Genomic DNA, 21,030 nt, shown 5'->3' with positions numbered 1-21,030 from the left:
AATGCAAGTTTGATTTCCTACCATTTCTTTAAGCTTTTTTTAATAGTGACTTAACCGAGCAGAGGGGAGTTTTTTTCATTTAGTCTGTTTGTCACCAAGGCATTCATGTTTTCTGAGAGAATGGAATGTTTAAATTGTGATTGGCTGCTTTTATGGTATTTTTATGGTGATTTATGCTATCTGGTGGTTTTGAAAGCCACTGGTTACCATTCACTTTTGATCAAAACGCTATTGAATGAACATCCAAACATACCCTGTTGAGTTTGATGGACGAATGAAGATCAGAAGAAGTAACATAAGGATGTGAAAGTGGTTATTTCATATATATGTTTATACATATACTTCATGAAACAAATATTTAATTGAATTTTAATTGAATTTTTTAATGCATAAAAAATCGTCAAATTGCAAAAAAAGACTGCAAATGTAAATTATGTTTTTTACTTAGTTTACGGTATTTTTTCCCGGCTGCCTGAAAACTTCTGTTTTTTTATGGGATTATTTTTTATAGTCTACTTTTGAAATACGGTCAAAAAGTGTCAAATTACAGAAAAAGTGCACAAATGTACAGTAAAAACTGGGGGAAAGGAATTTAATTTACTTTACAGAATATTTCTGGTGCCCTTGTTGCAAGAAAATATCTGTATTTTACTGTATTTTTTACAGTGATATTTTTATATATTTATATATTCCTCAACTTCAGATACTCCTGTGGATGACATTTACATTTACCCATTTCATTAAAATGTATTAAGTATAGAATACTTTACCTGTGATTTATGAGATTATTGAGCTTTGTCATCTTAGTTTTCAATTTTTATAAAATTACAAAATGGTGAAATGTAAACTGTCAAACCTGCTCCATCAGGAGTTTGCAAAATATGCTCCATCATCACTGTTTATATTGTCATTAAGATTTTGTTTTTGTATGGAAATGCTGAGACATAAAGGCTGTACAGTATATGAAGTTGAGGAATCACTGTGTTAAAAGTTACATAGAAGAACAGACTGGTTATAAAATGCTCTGAATGTGATGGGCCTGCCCCAAAACAGCAATATAATGCATACTAAATGTATATTGCGAATGCTCACTTATAAAAACACATAAAAGGGCATTCAAACTTCAAAAGAAAAAGCGACTATTATTTGTGCTCATATTGTTTTAGAACCGTGTGCCCAGAAACGACATAAAAGTAGTCCAAATATTTCAACCACTTTCAATCCAGAGATATCAAAGATGTAATCTGTTAAAACAATCTCTAATAATGTGAACAATCATCGTCATGTTTAAAAAAAGAAATGAAGTCAGTTGCACTATGTGAGAGCGTAAGAACTTTCAGAAAATACTTTTTTCTATTATATAATAACTAGACTCATTTATTTAAGAAATAAACTAAAATAGTTAGTTTAATTAATCATTTCTATAATTTTAATGAAACCTTTGGATGATCCTAGTCCTCTTTAGAAAACTAAATTGCCACATCTTAAAAATGCAGCTGCATACATTGAATTACATTATTGTATGTCTCCATCTTGTGGTCAAATACGAAGACCACTGAATTGAGGTGAAACGATTTATAAAGGTATACCATAATAATCTCAACCAACTAGATCAAAACTTGGAAATTAGAAAGCAGTAACAGAAATGGATTGTTAGTTCTATTTAAAATGCCGTAAAGGAATAATAAACAGCAATGAGAAAACATGTGGGCATGCTTCAAGTGTCACTATCCTGTTACAATTATTACTAAAACTGTTAATATTTCTAGTGATATGGACACATGGTTTTCAACTAATAAGGGGCCACAGGGGACATGGATTTGTTACATTTCCTCTCATCAGTGTCTCCATGGTTCCTCTTTGTTGTTGCTTGGCAACCATTTTATCTGGCCTACGAAGCAAACATGGAAGACTTCATGATTAAAAATCATCCAATTACACAAAGCATAATTATTAGTGTTAAAGTGTTATGAGATATCCTTTCAATGTTCCTTTTATTTCAATCATAAAGCGTGTAAATGTGGGGTATTTAGACACTCCTTTAAAAAGGCCTTACAAATATTTACAATGGAAACGCACGGTTACTCTTATTCTTATGAAAGTGTAGGGTTGTGTTTAATGGATTATTAAGTAACTAATACTTTTAAATAACTATAAAGTAAAGCACAAGTAAAGTTAGCAATTACTCTTTTTAATTGCGTTCATTTATGATGTAAAATAAAAGTAAGATGTTTAGTTATTTTATTTCTCACTTAGCAAATACAGGTCATGCACTGTAATTTTTGCACTGTAACCAAACTGCTGTAATTATACATTTAAATTGCCTAACTCGTTTCGAGTTGATGTAAAACATCGTAACATTGAAAATAGCACAATAAAATGGCATGTACAGTCAATTTAAATATATTTGAGGCAGCAAAAAAAGAGAACATTTACAATGTGTGCGAAACACTGTTACAAATTGTGTTATGAAAATAACACAATAACACGTTATTGAGTTCTTGGTTTAAAATATTGCAAGTGAAAAATCCTAGCCCTTTATGTGAGGCTATTATGCTACTTTTAAGTAATCTCTTACCAGTTTTTATCTATTGCTTCATTTATTTATCTACTTATGATTTTTGCATCTTTTTAATGACATAATTTTTGTTGAATATTCTATTGCTTATTGATTATAATACGAAACAAACACTTTTGTTGTGACATTGAGTGGCAGTTCTCGTTACGTCCGGCTGGTGGCGGTATATCTGCCTGTTCGCATCCAGGCACAGAAACACAGAAGAAGTCGCGCAAGAGCTTTTGTTTTCATATTGTGGTTGTCACGTTAGAAATAATTGATCTATCATTTGAAGCCTCGAACGTCTAATATAATAATCTCGACGTTACTTAACGTTAAGGCTGACAGGGCCGTTTGAAGTCAGCGGTTTGAGTAAATGTAACTTACGTGATTAAATTGTTGTAATAAATGATGGCAGAAGGCAGCAGTAGTTTGAGCAGTCTTCCTCCCGGAGACCCGCAGCTCATCTCGCTCATAGTGGAGCATCTGAAGAACAGAGGCCTGTTTGATGAGTTCAGAAGAGATTGTCTGGCAGACGTCGACACGAAGGTGAAAGCAACGTTACGTCACTTCACAATTTGCATTTACTTATTTGCGGAGTTTTTTCTCTGTGTGCTTATATTGGCCACACTGTTCACGTTGCATATTTACAGGTCATTCGACAGTAGAATAAGATGTTCAAAACACACCCTTAAGAAGAGTAACTAGCTTCTGTTATAGTAAAAGTGTAGTCACCATTTGCATGTTCGATCTTGCCCTTAATACTTGATTGTAAGCTGATTTAACAAGTTTGATACCTAGGCAAAAGTTTTAAGGTTTTACAGCATCTGTCTGTCTGGTTCATTTTTCTTCATCCAATTTTTCTCTATCTGCCTACATGCATCCACCCATCCATTTCTCTCTTTTTTATTAATATCTAAATGTATCTCTTTACAGCCTGCGTATCAGAATCTGAGACAGAAGGTGGACAACTTTGTGTCCAATCATCTCACCACTCAAGAATGGAATCCGTCCATCAACAAGAACCAAGTGAGGAACGTGCTGAGACAGAGCGTAGTTCAGTAAGTATCATTTCAGATACTGCGACGTTTGTGTTGTGTTATACTGTATGTTTCGGTCTTTTGCATTGCATATTGCGTTTAATGCTTGAGAATTCACCGAAACATACTCCTAAACAAAATTAAACGTTTAAATTGGCTTCTCTAATAAATAAACGGACGTTGTTTTGCGACGTGATAGTTTTACGAAAATCATAGTTTCATCAGAATATTGGTAGACTTCGTAAATCGTTACATACCTATCAACTATTTAGTGTCAAAGAAAGACTTGTGTTTATTTCCACAGGTCAGGGATGATGGAGTCAGGTGTGGACCGGATCATTACTCAGGTGGTGGACCCTAAACTGAACCATATCTTCAGACCTCACATTGAGAAAGCCATTCATGACTTTCTAGAAGGCGAGAACAAAGAGGACGGGCCGTCGAATTCAACCACTGAAGCAGAGCCGCAGGAAGCCGCCAGCAACACTGCCACAAAAATACAATGACTTTATGCTAAAGGATATTTGTAAGTCACAAGGAAATGAGTCGAACCTGTAAATCATTCAACCATCTATTGGACAATAAATGTGTCATTGATCAGGAAATGAAACCAAGATATTACTTTGTGTATCTTTTCTGAATTTTACATTTCAAATGAGCACCATAAAATACAGAATGGGTTTTATTCGATACAACAATTTTAGAGGGACTCCAATGATTAATGAAAACCTCAGTACAATGAAATGATATCTACAATTTGTCATAATAATTAAAAACATGAAGTAGATCATTTGTATTTATAATAAATCAACGACATGACCCTTCTTACACAGCTGGATTGAAGAAATGCTTCTGATTTGTTCTTTTTTTGTGTTTTTTTGGAATTCACAGAAACATTTGTACAATAAATGTAACTTTGTAAAAAAAACATCTAAGTTTGTTGCATCATTACTGTTCAATTATTGTCATCTGTTGTGGGAAAGACACCAGCTAATGACTTGGCCCGTAATTGCTTCTGTGACATTTTTAAGAGGTAATCCTCTACCAGAATTTTTGCGATTCCATCTGGATATAAACTGCAGCGAGTACCCTCAAAAGTACACCGTGTTCTGTACTACGCGGACACAGTGTTACATGATTGAAACCATTTGGGGGTAAAAGCTTTGTGACCCCTGGACTCCATTCGAATCTCCGGCATCCTTGTGGCATGAATTTCCAGAGGAGGAATTTTTGGTAATGGAAGAGCCTCAGGAGAGGTGTCATGTCCCGGTCCAGGACAAAGGTCGACCGCTGCAGCTTGTTTCTATCTTTCAGCACCTCTCTGCTGGGAATGTTCAGTACAGTCAGATGCTCGACAGACACCGGACAGGTTGCTAAAGAGCTGCAGTCTCGTGTCTTGTGACATTGGCTGTTTGTTGAGGTGCATGTGTATAGGTGATAGGTTCTTCCATCCGAATGAATTCAGATTCACATGTTGTGCAGCTGATGGTAATTCATGAATTAAAGGGGAACTACGCCGAAAAAAAGAAAATTCTGTCAGGAATTACCCTGCCTCAAGTTGTGCGACAAGCCTAAGACATCTTTTTTTTAGGTCATTTGACCTATTTCTTACAATACTTCACACCTCAAAGCAACAGCTATAATTAGAGAATAAAGAAAAAAGGACATTTCATGACATGGTTAATTTGCACATAATTGCAATGTTAAAGAGGTCATTTGACACGAATATGTTTTTTTTCTGTGTCTTTGGTGTGTCATAAATTGCCCATGCATGTATTAGACACGTACAATTGCAAAAAATGCATTCTTTCTAAAAAGAAAATGCTCACCCAGACCTGCCTGAAACGCCTCGTGTAACCACACCCGCACAAATCCACGTCAGTTGGTGGCATGAGTTGACTAAGATCGCCCAAATGTATATGCAAGTAATGGCTGGAATACACTACAAGACTTTAAACTAGACATCAAGTCCAGACTGAAAATCTGAGCAAAAGTCTTGTAGTGTATTTTAGCCTTAAGGTGGACGTATCTGTCAGTACAATTGCTTTGGATCCTGATTTTCCAAATATGGTAAGAGGCGTTACATTTCCGTCACATGCTTGCAGTATTCGACCAATCACTAAGCACTGGTTACCTGGCCAATCATAGCACACCTCAATTTTAAGAGGGATGAGCTTTGTAAAATATCTGCACGTTTTAGAGAAGTGGGACAAAGAGGAGATACAAACATGCACAGTACTGAAAATACAGTGTTTTTAACCTTAAATCGTGTATACACATTGCATTACATCAAGAACAAACAATATTCGTTTTAGCCGTGTCATATGACCCCTTTAGGTCATTTGACCTATCTCATACTATACTTCATTTATACATCAAAGCAACAGTTATAATTAGAGGATGAAGAAAATAGGAGAGAATATGACATGGATAATATTTACATTTAATAATAGTTTATTAAACACTATGGCACTTGTTTTCAAGTCTTCTGTTTTTAAAATATCACAATGAATAATGTTCTTTGCGTATTACACCGTGGTTTTATCGGCCAGTGAGATTTCGATATCGTTTCGTCGCTTGAATATTCTGTATGGCTTAAGTGTTCAGACACTTCAGACACTGGGGCATCCACAGGCAACTGGTTTCACATGGCAATGTCACACAGTGTATGTCCACCTGTCTGTTACACACCAAGTCCACGACACGTTTGCTGCTCATGATAACAAAATGTTCAATAGTCCAGGTGCAAGCTCGAGTTTCCAGCTCTGATCTTGGCAATGTTTCTGGGCGACTGAACCCAGCGTTCATCATGCCTATTAAGATGCTTTGCTGTAGTTCCTCCCTATATATAGTAACCTGATCTGACTCTGGTTTGAAAGGCTCAGTGTGAACTGAGAGATGGCATTGAGCTGTCTGCTTGCTCTGGTGGAATTTTTAGATTTGTATAAAATAATACAGTTTTTTCTTTTGTGATTAAAGAGCAATGCCAATAGGGGGAGTGGTTTTCCTACGTTTGAGAACGTATACTACAGGAAGGTTTCTAAAAAAAGTTTCTTTACTCACAAATAAGTTCAATAATGAATTTAATAATAAAATATATTGTGTGGCCTCAGAAGACCTAGAATAGTGACTTTCTGTAAACTTTGTTTAGTCTTTTTTTGTCTGTGGTCCTCCAGTCCCCTTTAACTTTCATTAGCCTATATGAGAAATGTAGATATTGTTTAAAATGTTCACCTTTTGTGTTGCATATGTTTTTTAAATTATATGTGTTTCATGAAGTCAATCTTACTATTTTATTTCTTTTGTTGCACTCTATTTAGCACTTAATTCTATGCCTAGTTTTCTATATATCATTAAGATGATTGCGCTGAAGATATAAAATTAAGTAAAATATCATGAATACCGATTATTGAGATTAAGATTAATATCAGTATCAATTCCAAATACCATTCCCTTTTACATCGCACGAGTTGCGCAAAACATGAATTGTCACAATAAAAATAGCATTTAGGCTATATGTGTTCATTTAATAAAAAGTACTAAGTGGTCACTCTCCATGTGGAAAAAGTGCACTAAAATACACTTAAATGTATTTAACGTGCTCTATTTTCACACACTAATTTTGTACTTATTATACAAAAACTAGTCTACTGTACTCAACTGGTATTTTGAGACACAAGAATAAAAAGTACTAAAGACAATATTTTAATATATTAACTACAAACTTAAAAATAATGGAAGTGTACATAGTGTGAATAAAAAAGGTGTATTGCAGTACACTATTTTTTTTCCTGGGTCGACTTAAATGTAATAATTACGGTTTTAATTCATTTATTTTTTACTGTGTTTATTTTTAAATGTTGTTGCATTAAACATGTAGAATGTTCTATTCAAATCATGCATTATATTTAACTGAGGCAAGATAAAATCACTTTTTAGTGTTTATCAAAAATGTTGAGATGCATATCGAGTAAAATATTGAGAGACCAAATAAAACATATGTCAGACCACAAAATTAAACACGAAACATTATTAAATCGATACAGACCAGGTTTACACGTGTGATTTGTTACAGTTTAGCATATGAAAGGGTCATAAGGGCGAATTCTGCAAATGTATCTATGTTCACAGTTCTTGTGTTATTCCAGGAATTATGTGCAGATTACTCCACGGATGAATTAAGTTCTCACATTTCATCCCCCGGCAGCTCTTAACGTGTCGAAAGAAGCTGTCGAATGTTGAAAACGTGCACTGCGAGGAAACAAGTGACACAGCACTTTTGGCCTGGAATATGCGGCAATTAAATCCCGCTGCCCTTGGAGAGGGTTGGTAATGTAGTGTGAAATTGTATGTTCAGGGCATCGGTTGGGGGGAACGTCTCAGCTGACATTGCATTTGTCTTCTGGACATTATAAATCACCAGAGTAATTACTGAGTACAGATGGGGGGGTATGGGGGGGTGTAGGAAATCCAACAGCCCGTCCACCCCCAGCTTCTCCCGAATCACAGCTGCTGGTCGCTCTCGAGTTGGCTTTCCAGAGCTCAAGCCACAACAATGAAATCCCCATTCCTCAAGACGTCCTGCTGCATCTGTTGAGTTTAATTGCTCTTTGCATTTTCTCACCCGATGTGGAGGAGATTCATTACAATGGATAACTCACATCAGCCCTGCATACAAAACTTTGCTGCCCAGATGTTGAGAAAGCCAGAGTGAATTGTCTCGCTGAATAGGAAAGGTCATTTACAATGCCGTTTTTATAGAAAGACATTAGCATTTATGTTTTTTTTTTTTGTAGGTTGTTGCCAGTGGTGCCTATAAGTAACACGTTACAGGTGTTCTCAAAGTTCAGTCGTGTTTAGCATCACACTGCAAACTTTTACCAGCATTTGACATCTTCTACATTTACATTTAGTCATATAGGAGACGCTTTTATCCAAAGCGACTTACAAGTTGGGTAAACAATGGAATCAATTGGGTCAAACATTAGGACAACAAAAAGCATAAGAGCCATACAAACATCCACAGCCAAGTTTAGTTTATCTAAGTATGCTTTGTTTTTTTGGTGTTTATTAGATCTCAGATATCTTCTAGGTCACTGCTGAACCAAGCAACTTGCTGTTTGTTCAATACTGGATTCCAAACTGACTTGAGTGATGTCATGCCCTTTTGGTACGTTTCAGAACACTCTGCAAATAGACGGGTGCAGAGATGACGTATCTTTTTAGGCCAGCCCGCACTGGTCTCCTCGACCAGTGGATTCACACATTTTGCCGATCAAGATAATCTTTACAAATAAACACAATATTTGTTATTTTGAAGCCTAAATACATTTGCAAGAAAGTAAAAAGCAAACATGAGGCTATGAACACTACAGTTGGTCAATAACAACGTCACAACCACAACCATCAAGCTTCCGACAATGCTTTCAAACTGTATATAACCACATTTTTAGAGATTGTGTCCATGTTGCAGTTTTTTGTGAGAATTAAAAGACGTCTAATGTCCCCGTCAAAGGATAGTCGCTTTTAGCAACTTGTTAGCAACCGCCCATTTTAGGACACGATAAAACACAAAAATCACGAGCGGGTTATAACTAGTGTGTTTTGTCATAGAATAAACATAAAAATGTTCAGAGGTTTGATTAACCTCACACCTCATTTCAAACATTTAACCAAAAACCCATTGACTTTGGGACCATGGAACCGGAAGTGCTAAATGCTAACTCGCTTCTGGTTTTTGCCTACAAAATATGTCATCCCAGAAGTACCCGATACAGGATACATAGCCAACTTAGACTAGTATATGAGTTTGGCATTTGTTGTTCAAACAAACGTATCCCTGTTGCAAAAAACAGCATATGCTGGTTTGGTATGTTTTGATGCAGGTTTGTGCTGGTTTAAGCTGGTCATGTGCTGGTTTAAGATGGTCCTTAGCTGGACATGTGATGGTCCATAGCGGGTTTAAGCTGGTCAAACCAACATACCTAAACCAACAGGGATATTCAATGAAAAGTATAGTTTTAAATCATTCTGTAAATGTTTTATGTACGGAGACCAAATCACAACAACAAACACAATCTCACAGCAATTCAAACTATTTTAGACAATTTTAGAAACATATTTTCTTAGGCAATATTAATATTGTACATAGGGGTGTTGACAAGGCTACCAGTTTTGTTAACTGAGATTATTCATGTTAATAGGACGCATGATAATACTGTTTATTGCATTGGTATCTAGTTAACACTTCAACATACGCCAGATGATTTATCCAAAGCTACTTACTTATTCAGATTTTTCTTTCAGTTTGTATTTCTCTTGCAATTTAATCCATGAACTTGTCATTGTTATGTTGTGCTCTACCAGTTGTGCTTTATGAAAAGTCTTTGGGACATTCCACCGTAGATGTCAACAATTGTGTAACTCTATTGGTTGTGTGATTTGGTCAATAAAGTTGGATGTTAAAGAACATGTACAGTCCTGTACCAATAAATACAATGAATACAAATACGAACAGTCTCTATAGATAATGTTGTTATATAATATGGTTTAAATTGAATTATTTTTCGTTTGCAATGTATGAAGGTATACATTGTGAAAGCAAAACATCATGTTAACACACAAATCCCACACACAGCCTTGACCTGCTTCTCTTTCTGGAACATATTACATGATGTTTACGTTCATTGACATAATAATCGTTGTACCTTGCTGTAGTGTTTGAAGAATGTACAAGCTGAAGTCAAAGCATAGAAATGACCTTTGAATATTAGCCCTGCCATCAAAATGTTTAAGTTGAAATTAGACTTTTAAACAATGCAAAGCATTTGACAGGTATTTCGTTAGAATACTCTTTTTATTCATGCAGTTATACTTGCTTCATAATTCATTTATAAATTACTTATTAATCATTAACGAACACATTTGTAAATGGTTAATAAAGGGTACCTTAATGTAAAGTGTTACCAGCATTTTCTTTAACCATTTTTCAACAATCAAAGCTGTCAGCATATCTGGCTGACCAATATTTGGTTCAACAAAGAGACATTTAAAATGGTATTTAATGTGACCAAATCAAAGGGTCACACTTACGTTCCCTGAGTTTGCACCTGGGAAACATGTGAAGGCATTGCTGTTCAAAGGCTATTTCTATATGTGAGCGACGTGTTTGCCGCAGCTGCACTGGTCATAACACAGAGTTCATGGGTACGTGTATTTGTAAGAACGTGTTTGTGGGACAGGGGTCATTTTATGATCAACAATAGGGTTAACCAAGGCTAAAGCTATCAGGTTGTGTAAATCCTCTTCAAACAGTGCGTGGGCACACGGAGGCATAAACAGATCTTCCTGAAAGTAGACGTGACTTCCCCCAGAAAGTCACCTGACGCAGAAGCATTGCATGGACATTTAACCCCTACACTTGGTCGACTGGTGTCACACGCGGGTCATTTTTAAAACACGGTGACAAACATGCCCCTCATGTCATATATGATATTCTTCTAATAAGCCCAAACAGGGAATATTATTTTCTTTCTTCTGCAAAACACAAAAGAAGATATTTTGATGAACGTTGGTAAATCAAACAACATTTTTGTTCATTTATTTTTGGGTGAACTGTTCCTTTAATTGGTCTGGATTTAGCGTTTCATTTGACCCTTTTCTGCCGTTTGCATGCATTCTCTAGGTGGATGGAAATAGGTCGGAGTTAACATCCCCAATTCTGATTTATGAGCGGAAGTGCTTTAAGAAGCGTGATGAAAATAACCATAAATTTATGGGCACTGTTTGAAATATTTACTATGGCGGTTGTGTAAATCTGTTCTCATACTGACTACTGCCTGACCTTTTGTAACAGTGAACACATAAAGAGTCTTTTATTAAGAAGTTTCCAATTCGACTTTCTATTAAAGGGATGTTCCACCCAAAAATGAAAATTCTGTCATCCTTTACTCACCCTCAAGTTCAAATCTGTATAAATGTATTTCTTCTGCTTATCACAAACAAAGGAAGATATATGGAATGTCAGTCACAAATCTCATCCGACATATACTGCCATAGTAGGTAAAATAAATACTAAGGGAGTCAATGGGGGATGAGATCTGTTTGGTTACTGACATTCTTCCAAATATCTTCATTTGTGTTCAGCAGAACAGAACAGAAATTGGTATACAGGTTTGGAACAATCTGAGGGTGAGTAAATGATGACAGATTTTTCATTTTTGGGTGAACTGTCCCTTTAAGACTAATTTCATCAAAAAGACCATTTATAGCAGTAATATATTTTTGATTTTACTCGATTATATCAAATAAAAATGAGATCAAGCTACTTACATTTAGGAATGACTGATTAACAACAGTGTCTGACTCATACTCAGTGGTTTTGTTTCAACCAAGTATTAAACGTTGGTATGTAACTCATGCGGAGGAGCCAGAATGGACCTGGATTCAATGGGTATCCCTGTGTGCTACAATTCAGTCAGGGAAAGAAAAGTTAATCAGAGAGACATTTCAAGAATCCCAAACACCTCAGACCTACAGACAAGAGTGGCCTTTATTCTGGTGCACTTAAAGGGACACAAAAACCTCATGTGTTTGCTAGTGAGGTCATGTGTTTATTTGAATAGCATCTCTGCCTAACTTTTATAGAAGCTCACTGATATCGCATACACAACTTCTGACATCTCTTGACATTTTTGAAAGTTTCATACTTTGTTTGCATATCAACAGTAATTTTCTCATTGCGTCAAGAACCAATGTAGACTTCAGCGATGCATGGCTTTAAACCCATGTTTCCCCTCAGATTATTCAGAGGACGGAAATCCAAGGAAACTTCTCCATTTAAAGCAGTCTCTGATCGGTCATTCTTGTCAATGTTGTTTGTATACTTGTTCAGACACACATCGCTGTTCTCCATGCTTTAGCCAAAAGGATAGCATGTATCTAATTTATAAACACAAGAGCAAAAGCCATAGCAAATATAGTAAACATTTACATTTTTCGAATAACTTAAACACGTGCCAGCAAGGAATCACACAGTGAAAAACACTCAAGACATTAACTGCTCTAAATTACCTTCTGATAGCTTAGCATTGACTCATCTTGTGGTGTTTTCACAAGGAGACAAAAAAGATGTAACTTTATTTCAGATATATATTAAAATTCATAAACTTGCCAAAATAATCTAAATTAATCACACAGGCGTGTGCTTTAATGTACAACGCTCGCACTGAAATACAACAGAAATACATCAGTATCCTCTGAATACATCAGTGCTTTTGTTTTGTCTCATGGCATGTTTGTAAAAACTACTTAAAGGTCCAATGTGTAATATTTAGAAGGATTTATTGACAGAAAAGCAATAGAGCTTGTTTCAAAGTCACGCCGCGTTGAATGTTGCGTCATCCTGGGAGGATGGCTGCTAATGCGTTTAATACAGTGTTTTGTTTTTCTTGTTAGATTATAGGAAATATACTGTAACTATGGAAGGTCAGTCTTGCCGTGTTAAAACTGAAATAGTATTACGCATAGTCGTTCAGGAATATATTAAACAAAATAATTAACGCTACCTATCAAAACAATAATAGCAGTGGAGTATGATCCTCCCAAGATGGCGGTACCACTGCAACCTGCAACATAGGGTGTGACGTCAGCTTCACATTCTCTATATAATATACAGAACACAACTATATTAAGAGGTCTTTAGATGTGTATAAAGAGTTTACATAATGAAGTGTTATGTTTTAAGAATGAGCTATCTACATGCACCACGGGTCACTTTCTTGGAAATCGCCATGTTGTTTCTACAGTAGCCCTAAACAGACAAACTGCTCTACAGAAAGCTTTTCGTGAAAGAAGCGAAAACGCGACGAGATCTTAGGCCTGTGTCAGCCACCGTAGTGTTTCAAAAGGGACGGGGTTGGACTGAGCCATTGGTTGCAACACGCAACCTAGCCACTCTCCCAACATAGAAAATACATAAATAACTTTAGTAAAAACATGAACTGTCTAGGTTTTGTTTAAATCATATTTAAATCTTGACCAATTGAAAAGTACAAGATTTGGCAACAAAACACACCTTTTGTGGACAAGGCAAAGATTTTTAACAAAGTGCTGTTAGCAGTTTGTGACTTTGGATGGACGCTAACCATCATGCATTTTATTTACATTGCAAACCTGCCATCAGAGTGTATTATCATCCTTAATGTGTTAATCTGAGTACATTTCGACATGAAGAGCAAACATGGTGAACTGAACCGATTCAGCATGTTCTAAACAACCCTGATTTATTCAAAGTCAGCGTTCCCCGCATCCATAAACAACCATCATTCACCGGTCGCGGGAGATCAAATCTGTGAAAACATTCCCCTTGAACACAAGCTTTATTCTGGTATATGTTTAGTAAATAAAATCCAGTTTAAGCAGGGTTGTAAACAGTGTGGAATCGTGCAATTTTGCCTTCCAGTTCTACATTTACTGTCAGATAATTATGGGCTATTCCTTGTGTTTATCACACCCAGCGATGATGCAACAATCAACCTCAACACTTAATTATGTCATTAAAATAAGCGGTTTTAAATCAATCATATATGGTTTCAATTAGTATCATTCCAGCCCATTCACAAGTGCATTTCTATGCCAAATATAGCCCATAATAAGCTTGCCATTCCTCCTCAGCTGGGGTCTCGTTTCCAAAGCTGTTGCGCATGTAGTGCGGCCATTGACGGCACTAATGTAAGGATGCCAAGGGGATATGTTTGGTTTGGCAGGAGGCCCCAGTGAAAGCATTCAACTGCCTCTCACCTCGTGTCTCTTCAATGCTTTAGCAGAATTAATAAATAGATCTTGGTAAACAGATGGTCCGCTATACGGACCATCAAAAATTCTCTTTGAAATTCTATATGATTTTTTTGTAATGAAATATATATTGGAATATTTATTTCAATAATTAGTATGACAAGAATACACCGTTCTCCATTTCTAACACACAATTCATGAAACGATTCCCAATTTTCTGACGACTATAAAAACATTCTCAGAACAATACACCAACGTGTACAAACCACACACAAAAACAGCCTCAATTTTCAAAGGTTTGACCATGTTCTCATTCAGAAAACACACAATATAATGAACTTAAGTATCAAGATGTAAACTCAAATATCACACATTTATCCATCAGTAAACATTCAGTGGGAAGACTGATGACGCACCAATCAGAATCTCAGGATCATATCAATAGGAGCACATGTCATTGTGCATCCTTCATCTACTGGGCTTTATACTACTTACTGTAAACATACAGTATAATTACAGCACACACTTTATATCACTATTCTGTATCCAGTTAACTGAAGCACACCCTTAAATTTTTGATTGTCAAGTAAACAAATTTGTATTTTTAGCCATTTTTTCCTGTTACCTGTCAACTCAGAGATGACTAATTACATAAATAAAATCTGCTATATATACTTTTACCAAATTGGGCCAAAGGTGCAGAGGACATCATATTTTTTACATTCCTATTCACTTCACAGTATTGTTTCCTTTATCTTCTCTAGGATAAAAGCATCTGCTAAATGCCTGAATGTCAATGTTATTTGTGCAGTCGTGTACTGTATTGTGTTGCATGACCAGTTCATATTATTCTTTAGTTTTTGAACTTTTCTTGTCTTTTAAGATCATCTACTTGATCGACTTTACAGTAGTGTAATGTTTTATTCTTATTTTTTCCTTGCATTTTTCTCTATGTGCACTCTTTTATGTTGTATATTCTAATAAACACTAACACAGTGTCCACACCGGACGCGTCACAACACGACAAAAGACATTAGAAATTAAAACTGAAACCCTACACTCTAAATGGTGCTATATAGCACTAAAAGTGGTTCTTCGCTCATATAGGAACAACTTTTGGTGCTATATAGAACCATATCTTGGTGCCTTAGTGGTTCTTCCGGCGTTCTTAAGAGGTTCTTTGGGTTGATCGAGGTGCCATATAGCACCGTTTCCGAAAAAAGAACCTGTTAAGCCCCTGCATGGTTCTTCTGCGGTTCTAAATAGCACCTCATTCATCCAAAAGAACCACTGAAGCACCAAAATATGGTTCTATCACTAAAAGTGGTTCCCCTTTGATTACGAGCCAAGAACCAAATATAGTGCTATATAGTTTTAGAGTGTATAGAATGTATCATTTGTGTCGTTTATGGCCCAGTGCAACAATGAGGCCAAGCAATTTAAGTTGTTCATGATTGTTTTTCTGTTCTCAGATTAGTTTAGATAAGCGTTGGGTTAGATTACTGACTAATAGAGTCTGGAGTCTTGACGTGTAAATCCTAGTCCATGTAAAAGATTGACCACGTGTATTCCTAACGGGACATTTTTCCACCGCCACCTGATAGCTGGAGGCTGGAGTACTGTACGATCATATGACTAGCAGGGTGCGAATTACAGAGGGGGGGTTGACCAAACAGTACACAAACCCCATAGAAAGTCAAAACAAAGCTTTGTATGTTGTACTTTACAGTCATGATGGGTACGCTCCCTCCATCATATGGCATTTTTACCAGTACTTGCCAGACAGCAGTGGGGCATGTTGTCACAATTACATCCTGCTGTTTATACAGTGTTTATGAAAGGAAGACGATATTTTAGAATAAATGCGCATTTTAAATGTAATAAACACAAAGTTTTATTAAACAAAGCAATTGACCAAATTGAACGTAACGTGTGACAACTAGCCCCGGTCTCCTCTATCCGTGCCGCTGTGGACTTTGAATGGACGCACTGCTGCTGTAGTGTCGGTGACTGTGATTGGTCAACACCTGCTCACCTCCTTCATCCAAACTGACAAGAGTTAGAGGAAATATAGGCAGCATCCATCGCCCCCCATTCTCACTGCGCTTCTCTCTTCACCGCATGAACGCACACAGTGGACGCTCATCTGAAAGTGATCCAGACGCACGGCACAAACGGTATCCGCAGGTGTAGACAGCGTTATCAGTACCGTCAGAAATGCGTGCTCGGTTTATCGTAGATGTGCTTTTATTTGTACTGGCGGTGCGGCAAACTGGCGCGAGTGAGTCGAGCAGCGCTCATGACAGCTCGCTGGAGAGATCAATGAACATCCAGAAGAGGAGACTGTCTCTGCAGAACACAGGTAAACTATCTCATGCATTCATCTACCTGTTCAAATGACTTTTGTTACAGCTTTATACAACTTTAATACGGTTTGTTGTTTAACTTCTACTTAGAAAGATGACGGAGTGTGTCCGAGGCTACAGCTTTTTTTACATAAGTCAGATGGTACTGTTTGCAACTCAAAGCGAATGAGAGCTTTTCGATCTTAATCAATACGCTTGTTAAAATGGAAATTATTTTGAAATAAAGGCAATAATTGTTAAATCTGGAGGGAAAATCTGAACAGATGAGACAGATAGGCGAAGGAGCGATGACGTCACACTTTACGCGCCAAAGATAACGAACGATGTTTCGAGTATTGAACACAAGTTAACTTGAGTAAGCCTCTTTCTTTTAAGTTTTTTTTTCTGTTTCTTATCATTTTTAACTGATTTATCTGTCTTTCCCCCCTCATTTGTACTTTTTTTTCATTACTGGTACGCTCAACACAATGATGTTGGTATTTTGTATTTAGAAATTGAATTAAAAGACTTTTTGTTTGTAAAGTTGAATCATTCAATCATTTTTTTTCCATTATTTCGAAACTTTCAAATAGAAATCTGCCAACAGTGTAAGGTATATATTCACAGCGTTGATCCCTTATGACCAGTGTTGAGTGTAACTAGTTACTAAGTAATTAGTTACTGTATTTGAATTACTTTTCCCTTGAAAAAGTAAAGTAAGGGATTACTCATATGTCTTCTGTAATTTAATTACAGTTACTTTTGATGTACTTAAACTAAATAATTTGTGAAATATATGCGTGTGCAATAGTGTAATTGACATCAAAATTCAAAGTCTTACTTTAAAATCTGTGCTTTAATGTATAATTCTCACATTTGTAATACTTTGGTCAGTTAATAATATTATTTATTTGAATGAATTAAATAAGCCGTTTCATGTCTATCCTTGAATCACTGAACTAATCAAGGTTGATTTAGGATATAGAAAGTAATTAGTAATGAGTAACTAAATACTTTTTGGACAGAGTAATTTGGACAGTAATCTAATTACACTATTGAATATGTAATGAGTAACTAGTAATTAATTAACTTTTCAGAGTAACTTACCCAACACTGCTTATGACAAATACTCATGGTTTTATTATAGTAAAATTACAGTAACCATAGATCGATTACTATTGTGTTACCATATTTTACTACAAATAACATGGATAAACTATGGTAATGGTGAGACCATAGTCAATTTGAGGCTACTTAATACAATGTTTTTCAGTAGGCTTTGGTCAACGCTTTTGTTCAAAGTAACATACTTTGCATTTAAAGTATGCATTTTATATTTTACAGAAACATGTTATCAGTATAATAGTATAATAAACATTCATTTACTTCATATATTAACAGTGTGTTAGTCACAGATTTTATGTACTGCAGTTTAACCATCATCAGAAACATTGTTATATGTTGTACGACACAATAGTTGAAAAATAAATATATTGTTTGTTCTTTTGAACTGTCATACACTGTAAAATGACTGAACTCTCCTCGTTCTCCAGCCGAAATTCAGCAGTGCTTGTTAAACGCGGGTGATGTGGGTTGCGGGATGTTCGAGTGCTTCAACAACAACTCCTGCGAGATCCGTGGACTTCATGACATCTGCATGAACTTCCTCCACAACGCAGGCAAATTTGACTCGCAGGTTAGATTCTTGCCGATCAACCGCACTTCAGAGTGATAAGTTCACATGTAACAAATTCAATACTGTGTACACACTCATACTAACAATTATATGTAATTAATATGTAATTACCGACTGTGATTGTTATTACATATCAATTAACAGTAATGTAACATTTACTGTAACATGTTTGAGATATTAAGGCTTCAATAATATTTAGCATCCATTGAGCATCTCCTAAATAAGGGCTGGGAATGTGCACATTATACACTGAATCCATTTAATGAGACACTTGAGCTAAAATCAGTGTTTTACCATTAATTGTGTGTGGAAACGGCTGCGGGTTGACAAATGGCTTATGAATCACCGCAGGGAAAATCCTTTATCAAAGATGCGCTGAAGTGCATGGCCCACGGACTGCGCCACAAGTTCAGCTGCGTGAGCCGCAAGTGTCTGGCCGTAAAAGAGATGGTGTTTCAGCTTCAGCGCGAATGTTACGTCAAGCACAACCTTTGCTCGGCTGTGAGAGAGAACGTCAACGTCATGGTGGAGATGATCCACTTTAAGGACCTGTTTCCCAGAGGGTTAGTAGTAAAAGACACGCGTCAAGTCATCGCATTATTATGAGTCTAGTCATATGTTTAACCACCTAAAAATCGTTTACTCAGAACACAACAGAAGATATTTTAAAGAATGTTTGTAACCGAACAACGTCAGTACCCATTCACATGCATTGGTTTTGAGTCCATACAATTGAATGAGTACTGCCATTGTTTGTTAAAAATTATCCTGCATTTCCTAATAACGTGAATAAAGCTTATTATTTTCCTTATTAAGGCCTCACGTGGAGTTGGTGAATATCCTGCTGGGCTGTGGCGAGGAGGTGCGGGCCGCCATCAGCCGTCGAATACGAACTCAGTGCGAGCAGAACTGGGGAGCTCTGTGCGGGAGTCTAAGTCTCTGTGTCCTCGGAAAGGAAGTGGACCAGACCAATTCCACCCTCACCCCTGCCACCACCCCGGACATCCCGACCCCGCCAGGACCCAACGCCAATTCCCTCCCGCCTCCGGCCCTGGTACGTCCTGAGGCTGATGGGGAAAAGATGTGGACGCTCACAGATGATGCAGATGAACATCCCAATCTGTCCTCAGGCCTTCAGGCCCAACACAACATCTCTAATGCTAATAAACAGCTAAAGAGATTTCTGAATGCCACAAAAAGGAGGTGAAGGGACCGCTCAGTGCCTTCAACAGCCCACACATACTTATTTGTGACAGCTATTCTCTATCTCTGCCTCACTCAAGGACATATAAGCTGCAGTGTTTAATGACAGGGTATTTCGTGGTTATGAAGTTACATTTTAAGCTGACATTAGTCATTGATACATTCGTTTTTTGTTTGTTTGTAGATCATTTTGTGCAAACAAATATTTGACGGGAGGAGTTATACCCTTTGTAGATTGTGGACAAAGTGCATTCCTAAGACTGCAGACAGTATTTGTGATAACATCATTCCGCACGCTCAGTATTTGTTAGCACTGAAACAACAAAAACATTTGGGCGAATGTCTGGGTCACCTTTTACCCCAAAATCAATATTTTCCATCGTCAATTGCCATAATTTTAATGGTGATTCACATTACAGCGATAAAGCCATTATTCTGCATTGTGGTGATTTATTTAAGCAAAATACAATTTTGGGGTAAAATACGACCAATCTTGCCAGGTTTCACAAGATTCACTTATTTGATGAATGTCCTCATCAGGTGATATAAGCTCTTATGCAGCAAAGGTGCGCAAACAAACCAGTCAACCACAATGCTGCTTTTACCTAGACATTACATTTTTATTATCAGACCTCACATCTTTTTAATTGAACATGGTTCATACATGATTATGCCTTCCTTGATAAAGTGTAATCCAACACAGAAACACTTCAAAACAGAATCCAGACCTACCTCATCTCTGTAACATGCGCCTATATTGATATGCTGTGTAATATATAAAAATGGTCATTGCATAGATTCACTCCCCTCTGCAAAATGTATCGTGTTGAGATACCACTTATTTGTTTTATTTAAATTAATTTCTCTAAAGTTATGCATGAAATTTATCTTGTGGACTTTTATCTTGAAGTCGGGTTTATCACAGCCACTGTACAGTGCTGTTACGTCAATTTACATAAATGCTTGTGCTATTTATTTGTTGTTGTTAAACTGTTATTTTATCAACCACTCTCACGTTTTTTTACTTGGGATCTTTAACAAAATATTCAGTGTATTCATTAAAACGATTTCCACATTAAATTAACCTTATATTCAGTTATTTCGGGTCTTTGTTTGTGGAGTAGACACAATTGTTTACGGTTTCTTCTTTATGTGGTTACAAATTCGTTTTTGCTTCATTCAGTTTTAATACAGAGGGAATTAAATGTGTTTCAAGACAAAAAAACAAGCTTTAAAAAAATGAGCAATATACTCCTGATAAAACAAGGTTTATTACACCACCTAGTGGCTTGACCAGTATAGACCAAACAGAACATATGGAACTCATTTATATTTAGTGTAAGGAGAATAAATTATTATAGGATATACATTTTAGGACCATTTAGATTTTTTCAC

At 36.4% G+C, this 21,030-nt stretch overlaps 1 protein-coding gene across 1 annotated transcript; it reads left to right on the top strand.

The window, feature by feature from the left end:
* The first annotated feature begins 2,777 nt into the window (after positions 1-2,777).
* On the top strand, positions 2,778-20,973 carry stc2b (stanniocalcin 2b). The gene is made up of 7 exons (XM_056731785.1): positions 2,778-3,106; positions 3,494-3,618; positions 3,902-4,100; positions 16,585-16,753; positions 18,290-18,432; positions 18,784-18,995; positions 19,249-20,973. Exons 1-7 carry the CDS (start codon positions 2,966-2,968, stop codon positions 19,637-19,639), a joined length of 1,380 nt encoding a protein of 459 aa, XP_056587763.1. The 5' UTR covers positions 2,778-2,965; the 3' UTR covers positions 19,640-20,973.
* Positions 20,974-21,030: the final 57 nt, after the last annotated feature.

Source organism: Triplophysa dalaica, chromosome 19 (assembly GCF_015846415.1).
Source record: "Triplophysa dalaica isolate WHDGS20190420 chromosome 19, ASM1584641v1, whole genome shotgun sequence".
Lineage (NCBI taxonomy): Eukaryota > Metazoa > Chordata > Actinopteri > Cypriniformes > Nemacheilidae > Triplophysa > Triplophysa dalaica.
This window is presented reverse-complemented; position numbering and strand designations above follow the sequence as displayed.

What these genes read in the sequence shown, in the direction of transcription:
- stc2b (XM_056731785.1), top strand. Translation starts at nt 2,966, where the DNA reads ATGATGGCAGAAGGCAGCAGTAGTTTGAGCAGTCTTCCTCCCGGAGAC. An exon ending in CTGAGACAGAGCGTAGTTCA is followed by an intron (nt 3,619 to 3,901) that starts GTAAGTATCATT and finishes TTATTTCCACAG; the next exon opens with GTCAGGGATGATGGAGTCAG. An exon ending in ACTGTCTCTGCAGAACACAG is followed by an intron (nt 16,754 to 18,289) that starts GTAAACTATCTC and finishes CTCGTTCTCCAG; the next exon opens with CCGAAATTCAGCAGTGCTTG.